General features: G+C 35.0%; 1 protein-coding gene across 14 annotated transcripts in view; it reads left to right on the forward strand.

Annotated features, from left to right (window-relative positions):
* FAM135A (family with sequence similarity 135 member A) overlaps positions 1–14,963 on the forward strand; it is a 122,469-nt gene that overhangs the window by 29,861 nt on the left and 77,645 nt on the right. For 11 of the 14 annotated variants that reach the window (XM_040473877.1, XM_040473878.1, XM_040473879.1 and 8 more), the window contains 5 exons: positions 7,270–7,409; positions 7,520–7,590; positions 9,266–9,439; positions 13,072–13,198; positions 13,866–14,019. In XM_040473877.1, the coding sequence (XP_040329811.1) occupies positions 7,270–7,409; positions 7,520–7,590; positions 9,266–9,439; positions 13,072–13,198; positions 13,866–14,019 (666 nt within the window). Of the gene's footprint in view, positions 1–7,269; positions 7,410–7,519; positions 7,591–9,265; positions 9,440–13,071; positions 13,199–13,865; positions 14,020–14,963 lie in introns of those variants that run through there. The other 3 variants (XM_040473884.1, XM_040473885.1, XM_040473886.1) reach the window with 3 other exon arrangements.

Raw genomic sequence — 14,963 nt, forward strand, 5'->3', positions numbered from 1 at the left:
TAAAATAGATTAGTTCCTGCACAATAAAATTGCCTAAAGGATTAGTAATAATATACATAAAGCACAGTGCCTGGCACGTAAGTGCTCTGTAGATGGTAGCTAGCAGTAGTAAAATAAAACAACTACTTTCTTCTTCTTTTTTTATTGGATAAATTTGACATACAATATGTAAATTTAAGGTGTACCATGTGTTGCTTTGATACATTTGTTTATTATAATGTGATTGTTGTAATAATATTTATTGACATTATATAATTGTAGCACAATATTGTTGCCTACATTCGTTATACTGTACAGTAGATATCTATGGCTTATTTACTACTCCTTACAGGTTTGTATTCTTAAATAACATCAAACTTATTTCCCCACCCCCTCATCCCCTGTTAACTACCATTTTACTCTGTTTTTTACGACTTTGAGTTTTTTAGATTCTACAAATAAGTGATAATGCATTATTTTTTTATTTTTCTGACCTATCTCACTTAGCATAATGTGCTCAGGGTTCATCCATCTTGTTGCAAATGGCAAGATAGTCTCCTTTCTAACAGCTGAATAAAATTCCATTGTGTATATATACCCCATCTTTTTAATCCATTCATTCATTGTTTCTGTATCTTGGCTGTTGTGAATAATGCTGCAGTAAACATAGGAGTGCATTTATCTCCGTGAAATCTTTTCATTTCCTTTAGATATATACTAGAAATGAAATTGCTGGATGCTATGGCAGATCTTATTTTAATTTTTTAAGGACCCTCCATATTGTTTTCCATAGTGGTCAGGCCAATTTACATTCCCACCAGCAGTGGATAGGGTTTCCCTTTCACCACATTCTTGTTAGCACCTATTGTCTGTTGTCTTCTTGATAATAGCCATTCCAATACATGTAAGGTGATAACTCATTGTGTTGTTGATTAGCATTTCCCTGATGATTGTGATGTTGAACATCTTGTCATGTACCTATTAGGCATTTTGATGTCATGTTTAGAAAAATTTCTATGTAGTTTTTCTATGAGACTGCTATTCATGAGGAGAAAGAAGGGAAATTGCATAAAACTTCAAACAATAATATGTGAGGAAGGTCTTATTACTATATATATATATTTTTTCTCTACTTTGATAAAAATTTCATAGCTAGATAAGCATTTGGACTAATAAGAAATCAACCCTGCTTGAACAACAAAAACATTTTTCCAGTTATTTGTATTTGACCAGATTTTTTCAAAGTCATTTATTCTAGATAAAATTTTTTGCGTGTATATATATTCCTATCTACCACCACCCAGTGCTTTTTATACAGGTGATAGCAGTTAAGAACAAATTAATATCAAGAAAAAAGGAAGGTTGGGGCACCTGGGTGGCTCAGTCTGTTAAGCATACAACTCTTGATTTCAGCTCAGGTCATGATCTCACAGTTTGTGGGTTTCAGCCCTGCATCAGGCTCTGCACTGACAGTGCATAGCCTGCTTGGGATTCTGTCTCTCTCCCTGTCTCTCTCTCCCCCTCTCTCTCTATCTCAAAAATAAATAAATAAATAAATAAACAAACAAACAAACAAACGTTTTTATTAAAAATTTTTTTTTCAACATTTATTTATTTTTGCGACAGAGAGAGACAGAGCATGAACGGGGGAGGGGCAGAGAGAGAGGGAGACACAGAATCGGAAACAGGCTCCAGGCTCTGAGCCATCAGCCCAGAGCCCGACGCGGGGCTCGAACCCACGGACCGCGAGATCGTGACCTGGCTGAAGTCGGACGCCTAACCGACTGCGCCACCCAGGCGCCCCCAAACGTTTTTAAATAAAGAAAAAAGGGTGGAAATAAGGACTAGCTATCAAAGTAAGGAGGGGTTGTCCCAGTTATGTGCCTTGGCAGTGGTTAATTGGCCACTAGAAATAAAGCTTCAAATATTTTGACATGCTGGTAGATGAACCATCTGTTTCCTCCCTGTTAGTTGTCTCCTTAAGCTTTTCCCAGCTATCAACTTTTCCAGGCCTTCCTTTGAGAGCCATTGAAATATTTTGACAGTTTTGCTGAATTGTTAAGATTTTTCATGATTTGACCCTATCCTACATGTCTAACTTTATTTGCTACCATTTCCTTGTGGATTTCTCCCCATGGAACCACTTCCAGTTTCTCACATTTGAAGAGTTCTAACTTACTTAATATTTTGTGCATGTATTTTCCACCTCATTGTCTCCTTTGTCCTAGTTTAGAAGTTTCCTCTGCTATGTTTCATAACACTTTTCTATAAACATCTTTTTAACATCTTATAATTTTTTGTTATTTATTTTATTATAATACAATCAAACATCAAGAATCATAAAAGGAGATTGCTTTTTTTAGAATGAGGAAGATTTGGGGTGCCTGGGTGGCTCAGTCGGTAGAGCGTCCGACTTCGGCTCAGGTCATGATCTCGTGGTCTGTGAGTTCAAGCCCCATGTCGGGCTCTGTGCTGATGGCTCAGAGCCTGGAGCCTGCTTGGGATCCTGTGTCTCCCTCTCTCTGCTCCTCCCCCACTCATTCTCTGTCTGTCTCTCTCTCCTTCAAAAATAAATTAAAAAAATTAAAAAAAAATTTTTTTAAATGAGGAAGATTCTGGGGTGCCTAGATGGCTCAGTTGGTTGAGCATCTGACTTTGGCCCCAGTCGTGATCTCACGGTTTGTGGGTTCAAACCCCGCATCAGGCTCTGTGCTGACAGCATGGAGCCTGCTTTGGATTCCATGTCTCCCTCTCTGTCTGCACCTCCCCCACTCACTTTCTCTCCCTCTCAAAAATAAACAAACATTAAGAAAATTTAAAAAAATATAATAAAATGAGGAAGGTTTAAATAAATAAATCTTCATTTTATGTCACTAATCCATTACTGTTAATAGTAACTGAATGAGCTCAACAATCATGAATGGAAAACTCAGCAGAGTTAGATCTTTCAATAAACTTGGCATAGCTTATGAAACTTGAGTCCATTTGGCATTATAGCCCTCCATTTTGCTTTCCCCAGATTGAACAGCTTCCTTCTGTCACAACCATTGTCTTTTTACCTGGCTTAAGAGATAGTGATAATTACATTGGCATTTGCTTTGGCCTCCAAAATAGGGAGTTAAGAGATTATCCCATTGTAGTCCAATTATTTGCTTGAATGTTTCTATTCAAACTAGATTGGGAACTCTGAAAACAAGGGCAGGGTTCTTATTTATGTTCATTATCTCTTAGTTCCCGATACTTTAGAAGCTTAATAAATTATGGTTGAATGAATGCTCACTTGTTCACAAAATAAATAACAGATATCAGTACTAGCTGTTTAAGCAAAGGGAACATAAATGTGAAAGATAATGATAGGAATAAAATATAAAACATAAATTATCACAACTTAATGTAAGTATTCATAGGCCTCTATCACAGGTCTCTAAAAGTGTAGATCAGATGTTTGGGTTAGCAGATAACTGACAGGCAAAGTGACAATAGAGTTCTTTCAACAAGAAATTAGGGCACTAAATTAAGTGTGATGAAAGTTCAAGTATTCAATAAATACATGCTAAGGGCTTATTATGTGTAAGACATATTGCTCACTCCTAAATTATAGCAATGAAAATGATATATGTGGTCCTGACCTCATTGATGGAAGTTATCATCTAGTAAAGATTAAAAAGCACAGAGTGTTTCACATTCAAGACAAGAAAAGAACTATACACATATGTTTGGGTCTTTTTGTTTCTAAGACTCTTCGGTAATAGCAATATAAAACACAAAAAAGGAATAGTAAAATATTTCAGTAAGTTTTTGCAGGCAGAAAACAGAAGTGAGAGCTGAACTGCTTTTTAAGGACACCTTCTCCCAGGGATTTCAGGAAGGTACAGCAGGTGAAGGGAAATAAGGGGTGGGCCTGAAATCAGAGATGAATTAAAGGTCTGTAATCAGGTCAGCTGTTATAGTTGGCCACCCCAGACCCAACTGCAGTATGTCAGGAAGATTAGTGTTTACCTTAGGATAAAAACGTGGGGACTTTTCTCTAAGTAAATTGCCATGAGATATTAACATATTAATGCTTCAGAGTAAAGCACATTCTTTTTTGCGTGTGTTAAAAATCTACTCTCAACAGACTTTACAGTATATAGTACAGTGTTGCTATAACTTAGGAGTGCACATTGTTGTACAGCAGAGTTCTAGAGCTTTTTAACTTTGCATGACTGAAACTCTGTACCACTGACTAGCAGTTCCTCATTTCTCCCTCCCCGCGGCCCCTAGCAACCACTATTCTACTTTCTTTGATGAGTTTGACTATTTTAGATAGCACATATAAATAGAATCATGCAGCGTTTGGCCTGTTTCACTTAGCTTAAGTCGTTATGGTCTATCCATATGTTGCTGCATATTATAGGATTTCCTTTTATTAAGGTTGAAAATATTCTATTGTATAAATCATTTTCTTTACCCATTCACCTACTTACGGACAGGTTATTTCTACCACTTAGCTATTGTGAATCATGCGGCAGTGAATTATGGAAGTGCAGATGTATCTTCAAGATCCTGTTTTCAATTCTTTGGGATAAATAGCAGATGTATAATTGCTGGATCATATGATAGTTCTATTTTTAATTTTTTGAGGAACCTTCATTCTGTTTCCAGTAGTGGCAACACCATTTTACATTCTCACCAATAGTGTACAAGTGTTCCAGTTTCTCCACAAGTGCTGACCCTATACATAATACCACTATATGGAGTAAGAAGAATGTCAGACATGGACCTTGACTTCAAGAAGTTTATATTCCTTCTCTTCAGATTCTCTCCCTTTCCATCTTCATTTGACTCTTTTTTATGGTATTGTCAAATACCATTGTCAGTAGGGTCTTTCCTGAGATCCCAGACGAGGTTCACCCTCATAAGATAACATAGCACTCTATTTCTGTCATACTCAGTACAGATGTAATTTACAGAATTCGAGGAGGGCAGGGAAAGTGGGTTTTTTTTTTCCTTTGGTTTGGTGTACTTAACTTGAAACAATGTATGTCACAGAGTAACTGTACAACACATATTTAGAATTTTTATGAAAAGTATCACACATTTTTGAAGATCATATAAAACATTATTTTATTAAATAATAAAATGAATACCCAAATACTCATTCCTTCATTTAAGAAATAGAACATTGTTGGGGTGCCTGGGTAGCTCAGTCGGTTGAGTATCTGACTTCGGCTCAGGTCATGATCTCATAGTTTGTGAGTTTGAGCCCCACATCGGGCTCTGTGCTGACAGCTCAGAGCCTGGAGCCTGCTTCACATCCTGTGTCTCCCTCTCTGTCTGCCCTCCACTGCTCATGCTTTCTCGCTCTCTCTCAAAAATAAATAAAAACATTAAAAAAGAAACAAAGAAATAGAACATTACTACTACCATAAAAACCTCCTGTATACCCCACCTCATTTTTGTGTTAATCATTCTTTTTGCTTTCTGTATAGTTTTATCACCTGTGAATGTCATCCAAGTATATATCTGGTTGAGTTTGGAGAAACTGAATAGTAAGCACAAGCCTAGTCGTGTAAGAAAGCTGTAGTATCACTACTGTTAAAAGAAGTCTCCCAGAGAAAAAGCTGAATGAAGTCTCTGGGTCATAGTACGCTTCTGTATACTAAAAAGTTTTAAGACCCCTTTTTGGGGGAAGTTAGTCGACAAAGTCAGGAGTGAATCATGTGAAATTTAGATCTCATCACAGTGCTTCTGGTAAGTTTGTAATATGATGAAGTATTAGATAACAAACACATTGAGTAGGCTGATTTGCCTCTAAACTTAACATTTAACTTTTCTTCCTCCAAGGGAATGGGTCAAAACAGAAACCTTCTGTTCAGTGAAAAGACTGCCCTCTTATGATCTAGGCAATAGGGCAGAAACTTCCATCAGTGTGCCCTCAGATAAATTGAGCAGTGAAAAGAATCTGGTCAAGCTTTTAATCTGTTCTTAAGTTAAAAAATGATACCATGGCAGCAAGAATCTTTCATATGACAGACCTCAAAATATTTGTTGAGGCACACTAATCCAATATTTATTAGCCATGTTCTAGAACTAAGGCAGAAGAAGGGCTCTTAGTACCTCACCGTAAGTCATCCCTTCACTACACAGGTTCTGACCTCAGGCCACCACTCCATATGGATACCTTCTTATTCCGTTTGAACTCTGGTGTCCCACTCTAGGCTCCCTGCTGTGCAGAGATACCCACGTTGTTGAAATGTTTAGATTCCACCTTGTTGGAATGACCTGACACCAACAACCTGGACGGAGGTAGAACAAACTTGACATGTAAAGGGCATGGTCTTCCATGAGACTGATCTTACTTCAGACATAAGGTGCCACTTAAAGGGTCCAGTGGCTACCCTCATTTCTGATTAGATAGCAACAAATTTGGGGTTCCCATTACACTTCAGGTGTGATAATTCACTGAAACAACGCACAGAACTCAGGAAAGCACTCTACTTATTATTATAGTTTTATTATAGCAAAGGGATACATATCAGAGCCAGCCAAAAGAAGAGGTGCATAGGGCAAGGTCTGAAAGGGTTCCAGATTTGTAAAGCTTCTTTGTTCTCTCTGCAAGGAGTCAGGACATATTACCCTCCCAGAAAGTTTGCATGTGGCAATATGTAGAATACTGCCAATCAGGAAAGCTCACTTGATTGAATCATTGCTCAGTCTTCAGCCCCCTTCCCCTCACTGGAGGTTGAGCTTAAACCATGTGGGTCAGTCGCCAACTCTGTATTCATGTAGTTGATCTTGTGTGGCCAGCCTCCATCCTGAGTCATCTCCTTACCATTATTTGGGCCTACCATGAATAACTCATCACTGGGAAATTCTAAGGATTTAGAGGCCACTTACAAGGAATTGGGACAAAAGCCAAACTCTTTATTCCAAGGATTTAGAAGTTGCCACCCAGCAACCAGGACAATGGCCAATCAAATTCTTTACTATGCATCTATGGAAAACTAAATTGCTTCCTTCTGCGTGTACAGATCAGTTGTTCCTTTTAAAAGAATCTACCTTGAGATTCCTCATTTACCTTCTCAGATTAAGATAAGTTGTACAAAAATTTTATGATGGTTATAATGTACTTATTTATTCATTTTTTTACATAGAAAGTAGTAAACTTTCAGAAATGTTCTAATACTGCTATGTAAAATGGTAATGGTACTGGAGTAATACAGTAAAACATATGGTATTTTAAAGTATTAATTTACTTGTATTGTGTTTTTACTTTTACCTGTCAGTTACATATCTTATCTGTTTTAGGTATGACTTTAGCCTTTCCAGCTTCAGTTCATGATTCTCTGATTTGCAGTAAAACATTTCAAATTCTATATAAAAATGAGGAGGTTGTTTTAAATGATGTCATGATCTTCAAAGTTAAAATGTTGTTGGATGAAAAAAAGGTAAACATCTCTTCATATATATTTAGATAAATATTTTTATAGAGCCTCAAGGCTTATTTCTAACTTTGTGTAAGTATTCAAAAATATCTTACATTGTAATTTCTCTTGAGATTGAAGAAACCCTTGAAGAAATGAATTTTCTGTTATCTTTGGATCTACACTTCACAGATGGAGATTATTCGTAAGTAGACTAATCAAACAATTAAAAATCTTTCGTTTCTCATAACTGGTATCTATTCTCCATTTTGTTAGAAATCTAGCCTGTCCGTTTCTTGTTTATTTAAACTACTTCTGTCTAGATACCGTATGTTTTCACTCATAGATGGATCTTGAGAAACTTAACAGAAGACCATGGGGGAGTGCAAGGGGAAAAAAAACAGTTACAGAGAGGGAGGGAGGCAAACTATAAGAGAGTCTTGGATACTGAGAACAAACTGAGGGTTGATGGAGGATGGGGGGAGAGAGGAAAGTGGGTGATGAGCATTGAGGAGGGCACTTGTTGGGATGAGCACTGGGTGTTATATGGAAACCAATTTGTCAATAAATTATATTAAAAAATAAAATTAAATAAACTACTTCTGTCTAACTGGAACAGTCTCATGAGAGTGGTTACACATACTCTTTTGTATCCATGTCAATTCTGTGTGCCCCAGGTAGCAAATCAGACAAGTTGAAGAAATATGATACAATTTCCTAGACTCTAGAAACTCCACTGATAATACCACTACTATGAGACATTTAAATGTAACTGAACTCTCTTTCACTATATCACTGACCATCTTAGTGGCATGAGTGATGCCATGTTTAGACGGGACTCTTGATATGTAGAGTGTTATCAAGACTGATGACTCTTATACTTTGCAGTTATTTCTAGTTGAGTAATTCCTAGAGCCCTTGAGGAAGTTTTAGGACTGGCTACTCTGAACTTGTTCACACATGTGGACATTCAGTCATATATGTTAGGGACACGTGCTTGTATTCATTTAAAACAAGAATCAGAGATTTGTTTAGCAATTTTATCTTTTGCAGTTTTTTTTTCTCATTTCAAACATACTTGTAGAAATACTTTTTAAAAATTGTACATACATTTAGACTCTTGTGGGAAAAATGGCTAAGCAGTCACATCCTGAAAAGTCTACTTGAGATGTCCTCTTTACTATCAGGGAGGAATAAGAATTTTTGATGTGGCAGCTACTGCTCCTCTATAATACTTGTTTATTACAAAGAATTCCTTAAGGGATTATTTTCAAACCAACTCAGAATTTTATAAATAAAGTAAAATGAAATGAGTAAGTAGTTTAACTATAGGTAGTTATAACATATGTATGGGTTAAAATACATACACACACACAAACTCATTGGGAATCATTCTCATGGCATTGTTTTAATTTTTTATATGTAGAAATCTGACAGACTAAATATTTATAATAAAATATCTACCAGTTGCTTACTTTCAAGCATCACTTAATAACAAAATTTTGTATAATAAAAGTAATTTTAACTGTCTTTTGGGATTTATTATTATAGGATTTGACTTCTGTTATACTGCAACCTTATAATGAACAGTATACCCTAGGGAGTAAAATTTAGTGTAAGGTAAGAGTACTTCTTAGTCTGTCAAAAAGGATTCGTTTTATAGGAACATTAGTAAAAAAACAACAACAAAAAAAAAACCCAGTCTATATCATGGACTGGTAGAAAACTGAAGGTAAGATCTGGTTATTATTACTAGATTTAACATTTCTGTCTAATGAGATGTGATGCTTTAAAAATTATTCTGAGTTTTTAAAAAGTAATTAATTAAATATTAGCCTTTATTATGCCATACTTATATGCAAATGTGTTGCTTTTTATAGGGCAGACGACCTGAATGCCTTGCAGCTAATAAGTAGCCGAACATTGAAGCTGCACTTTAGCCTCCACAGAGGCCTTCATCATCATGTTAATGTTATGTTTGATTATTTCCACCTCTCTGTTGTGTCTGTTACAGTCCACGCATCATTGGTTGCACTGCACCAGCCACTAATAAGGTAAATTTAATCAATACCCTGGTCCTAATTAATGTAGTATCTTTTATAGTGAAAACATATACATTGATAAAGTTAATTAGGAATTTCTAAATTTATAATTATTAAGTACTTTCATTTTATACTAAAGTCATAAAATAATAATATTTAAGAGCATGGGAATATTAAATTGATAACTCTTTTAATGCAGAAGTATGAAACAATCTTTGTCAAATAAACTGATCAAGAAAACCAGTGCAGTCTGGAAATAATCATACAGCATTGTTTAGTCTGTACCTGTGTTTTTGTTTTTTAAATGTTTCTTTATTTTTGAGAGAGAGAGAGAGTGTGTGGGGGGGGGGGGAGAGAAAGGGAAAGAGTTGGGGAGAGAGGATGACAGCCTGATGCGTGGCTTGAACTCACGAATCGTAAGATCATGACCTGAACCAAAGTTGGATACTTTAACCTGCTGAGCCACCCAGGTGCCCTTGTACCTATGTTTTTTGTTTGTTTGTTTTTTTAACGTTTATTTATTTTTGAGACAGAGAGAGACAGAGCATGAACGGGGGAGGGTCAGAGAGAGAGGGAGACACAGAATCTGAAACAGGCTTCAGGCTCTGAGCTGTCAGCACAGAGCCTGACGCTGGGCTCGAACTCACGGACCGCGAGATCATGACCTGAGCCAAAGTCGGATGCTCAACTGACTGAGCCACCCAGGTGCCCCGTACCTGTGTTTTTAAGCAGTGCTGTACTATATTCATTCTCTGGAAAAGTATATTCATTTTTTTCTTCTTTTTTTGGCCTCATCTCTGGATCAGCTAATTCTTTCTTAAATCTATTGCTATATAATAATTCTTGTTTTCCAAGTCATTAATCAATTTTATGGATCTTTACTAATAAGCTTTTAAACTGTATCATGTACCATTTTCTCCTAAAGGTACATGATATTCTGGATTATAATAAATGCATTGAGATAATTATTTATTTCTGCCCACTTCCATAGGAAGATGAATTGTTTTTCATTATGTAAGAATGCATGTCAAGCTTTTCAGTTTTTTACAATAAAACATTGTCCTTTTGTGGTGTGGGCAACAGATAGACACTTAAAATCAGTAACTTACATGAAAAAGACTCCCAATTGATTTGATTTCTGAACTGTCTACTTTACAATTTCTGTCACAAATCTGATCCCAACAACTGATACTTAGGATGGTGCTTCAGGAATGTGATGTTAAACTGATTTGTCAGAAAAACTAAGTAGGGGGCGGGGGCGCTTGTGTGGCTCAGTTGGTTAAGCATCTGACTCTTGGTTTCCACTCAAGTCATGATCTCATGGTTCGTGGGATTGAGCCCTGCATTAGGCTCTGTGCTGACAGCTCAGGAAGAAGTCTTTTTCCTAATGACTTGCTTTGCTTTCCTTATACCTGTAACTAGTTGTTTTATTATCTTTTTTTTTAGCTCTTAGGACTTTGAGAGCTTGTTCTTGGTTGCTATAACTTTTGTAAACAGGAAAGTGTTCCTATTACATAATTTTATTGTAAACTTTTTCAAAAAATTTTTAGATATTGATTGAATAAATTAATATGTAATAACATGAAAGGTAAATGAAATTTCTTTTATAAGAAAGTGCTTCTTTTGAAATATGACTTTGAAATGAATAGTATACAATATTTTTAATGAATTACATGTTAGGTTTTAATGCTAAAAGTTTATTTAAAAATATATTTCTGTAGTTTTCTGAATCTCTTGTTACTGTAATTTCAATAATCTCTAAAATATTTCAGCCATTTTTTTTCTTTAGAATATTGGCTTAATTTCTCTTCTGAGAAATATACAAACAATTTATAGAGGTTAGCTCATCTTATTGATGTTGCTTCCTAAGGCCCCAAATAAATAGAGTTAGTGATATTTACATCACTAATCCTAGTGAGTTAAATGTGTGCTTCCTCTTGCAATGCAGCAGTTTTTGCCACAGACTAGTAGGAGAAAGAGGCAGCTCATCTCCTACAGACCGTCCAATGTCTCCTAGAGACATTTTGGCTCGGAATTAGAAGCCAAGAGGATTAGCTGTTGGCTCTGGTTAGTGACTGGAAAAGAAAATGAGATGCCACAACAGCTGAGGTTGCTGTTCTTTTATTTAGCTGCCGTGGGCCTTGATCTCCCTTCTGTTGTGGCTAGAACTTTGCCATGAAAGATGCAGCACCTTTTGCTGCCTTTTTCCTTTCCTGGAACTGAGAAGGGAAGCAAGGAAGGGGTAAAGAAAAGCTTTTTGCTGGTGCATGCCAGTAGAGGGGTCACGTTAAGGGTAACATTCCTCACTATGCTTTGACAAGTTTTTTCTGAGGTTTTATTAAATGGCTTTTTTCTCCTCTAAACAAAATGAAACAATATTTTACAAATATCATCTTTTTAAATGTTATTTTTATTTAAAATAATTTCTATGATCAACACAACTACAGACATTAAATCAATTACTTATAATAAGTGGGGTTAGATTTCTTTCTTTGCTTGTTTTTTACATAATCTGTTTTTAGATTTTTTTTTTAAGTTTATTCATTTTTGAGAGAGAGAGACAGAGCATGAGCAGGGGAGGGGCAGAGAGAGAGAGGGAGACACAAAATCCAAAACAGGCTCCAGGCTCTGAGCTGTCATCACAGAGCCCAATGTGGGGCTCAAACTCACGAACCATGAGATCATGACCTGAACTGAAGTCCGACACTTAACTGACTAAGCCACCTAGGTGCCCCTATGTAATATTTTTATATGTGAACTTTTCTAAGGATAACTTCTATGACTCAATTCTGAAAAACACATTGTGGCAAATGTAAGTTACCATTGACTTGCAACTCCCTTCTTTGCTGGGATGTGGATATTTAATTTTTGCAAAGCAAATTGATTTTGCAAATGAAGACTGCTTTCTGCTTATGGCAAAATTGACTTTCATTCCTGTCTTTTCCGTTTTGCCAAACTGTCAAACAGTCCAAATGCTTTGGGCTACTTATAATTAACCAATACTTTATCTCAAAATTGTATATGACTTTAAACATTCAAATAGAATATGCCTTTTACTGTATAGAACTTATGGTATATTAAATGTAATGTTAATATTAACAATAGTTCATATATGATTGAGACAGTACCTTGAAGTGCTTGAAGATTGTCTTAATAGAGTTCATAGGCTTATAGTAAAGAGAAAGGAAATACCTTGTTTTTGCTAAATAGAGGCAACAAATAGATTTAGTAGCTTTTCTTTTTCTATATTTAAGTGGGAAGCTATTTCTATAAGTAGAGTCCATATTTGATTAGCTTTATGAACTTGGTACCAGTTCTGACAGATTAGTATTTCCAAATTAAAGCTTGATCCTCATTTGTCATTTAACTACTTGGATTCCACACTGTTTTTATTTTTAGAATCCTTTGAGACTTCCTAAAACCCAGTTATGGAGACGTTATCTCAGGCATCTAGTCTTGATTTTTTATATATTCTTTGTCTTTTCATAAATGATTTCAGTTATTAAAGGACATTTTTCAGAATACTTTAGAAATTATAACTTTGCAAAACCCTTGCTCTTTATTTTTATAAGATTTTCTTTTGTAAGTATTCAACATTCAAATAGGCTATTAGGACAATAATAATGTAATAATTATTTCTCCAGCTTTCCTCGCCCTGTGAAGACAACTTGGCTAAATAGAAATGCACCAGCACAAAACAAAGATTCTGTGATTCCTACTCTTGAAAGTGTGGTCTTTGGTATAAACTACACAAAACAGTTATCACCAGACGTAAGAACTGAAATACTTATGCATCCTTTTTTCCTCTTATTTTAAATGAAGTCTTTTTTAACTGTTGTATCTGTGAATGTGATGTTTATGTTATTATTTGAATTCAGTAATTTACAGATCTAGTTGAATATGATCTTAACAAATTGGTTGGTTCCAGTTGTTTATTGTGAAAACTAACCTGATACTTAGCGATTAACCAGATTTAATGGATAAAGATCTTTGACAATGCCTTTTTAACTTGTTACTATCACCTCTTGCTCCCTTAACAGAACTGGTAGAATCATTCCAAAGGAGCTTGTAAAGAACAGTTGCCAGAGTTGAGACTCAGCTTGCAATAGTATAAGTACAACCAATATTTCCTTGAAAGGGACTTATACTATAGAAACAGAGTATCTGTCCTGCAGTGCAAATGTAATTTGAATCTCCAGTTTTCAAAAAGCATAATTTAATCTGTTTGTTTTGAAAGCCCACTGTAATTGAAATTACTAGAGTCACATTTTATATGTTTCAATTACTTGTATGAACAGAAGCAATTCTCTAAAATATTACTGAATTTTTATGGTTTAGAATAGTAAATGTTTAGAATTTTTCCTTTATTATTCGAAGTTTTAAGTGTAGTATTTTTTGGTTACTAATACTGTATATCCCAAATCTATTCTTTGTTTAGGGTTGCAGCTTCATCATTGCAGACTCCTTCCTACATCATGCGTATCATTTCCATTATACACTTTGTGCCACTTTGCTGCTAGCCTTCAAAGGATTGCACAGCTACTTCATTACGGTAACAGAAGAGATTCCCTCTTGTCAGAAACTAGAACTGGGTATGTTAAAAGTAGCCAGACCTAATCTATAGTTGAAGTCTTCTCTTCATTCTCATTTTGCTAGTTATCAGCTTTGCCGTAGCTTTTCTTTACTAAAACTACAGTGTTTATATGCTTCACTTCTACTTCTTTCTCAATTCCATCTTTTTTGACCCTTGATATTACTTTCTGCAATTTAAAAATTCTTTTTATGGTATTGAGAAATAACTTCTTGGTTCTAAGTTTGAAATGAGTCTTTTGATAGATTTTTAAAAAATATATGTCAATATAACATTTCTATTAAAATATAACCAGAAAACATACTAGATAGCAAATGTTATAATTCTCTACAAAATCATGGGGAGATGAGCTAAATCTGTACTTCCAAATATTTAAATCTAAGCAGATTGTAGGTGCTTGGATCATTTTTATATACATTTGGTTCTAAGTGATCTCAGATCTTATTTCTTTTAATTCAGAGAATAATAATGTTAGTTTTAACATTCTGAAATTTATTTAAATCATTAAAATAATCAATCTTGGTTTTAGTCCAGCAGTAATATCTGCATATATGTTACAGTACACAATAAAAAATGATCTTGTCTTGATTTTGCATACCATTTGTAGAATGGTATACAGAATGCTTTTGCACATATTTCACAGAAGATAAATTTTGGAGATTAGCAAAAATAGGTTTTTATTCAGACCTTTTATGTTAGCTTAATAAGCTTTTCTTTTCAGACATCAGCTAATAGTTCATCATAATAAGCACATTTTAAAATTCTCAGAATAAATTAATTTTGTCATTATATACTTGAATAAATCAAGAATTACTTTTAAATTTTACTTAATCAGTTTTCTTTGTTTATTTGTTTCTCAAGGATATCAGTCTTTTAACAGTGTTGAGGCACTTTTAAAAATAGTCACTGTTATTGAAAATAATTCTTGGGTTTGAGACTAGTTAG

Source organism: Herpailurus yagouaroundi, unplaced genomic scaffold (assembly GCF_014898765.1).
Source record: "Herpailurus yagouaroundi ecotype Mexico unplaced genomic scaffold, PumYag 139, whole genome shotgun sequence".
Lineage (NCBI taxonomy): Eukaryota > Metazoa > Chordata > Mammalia > Carnivora > Felidae > Herpailurus > Herpailurus yagouaroundi.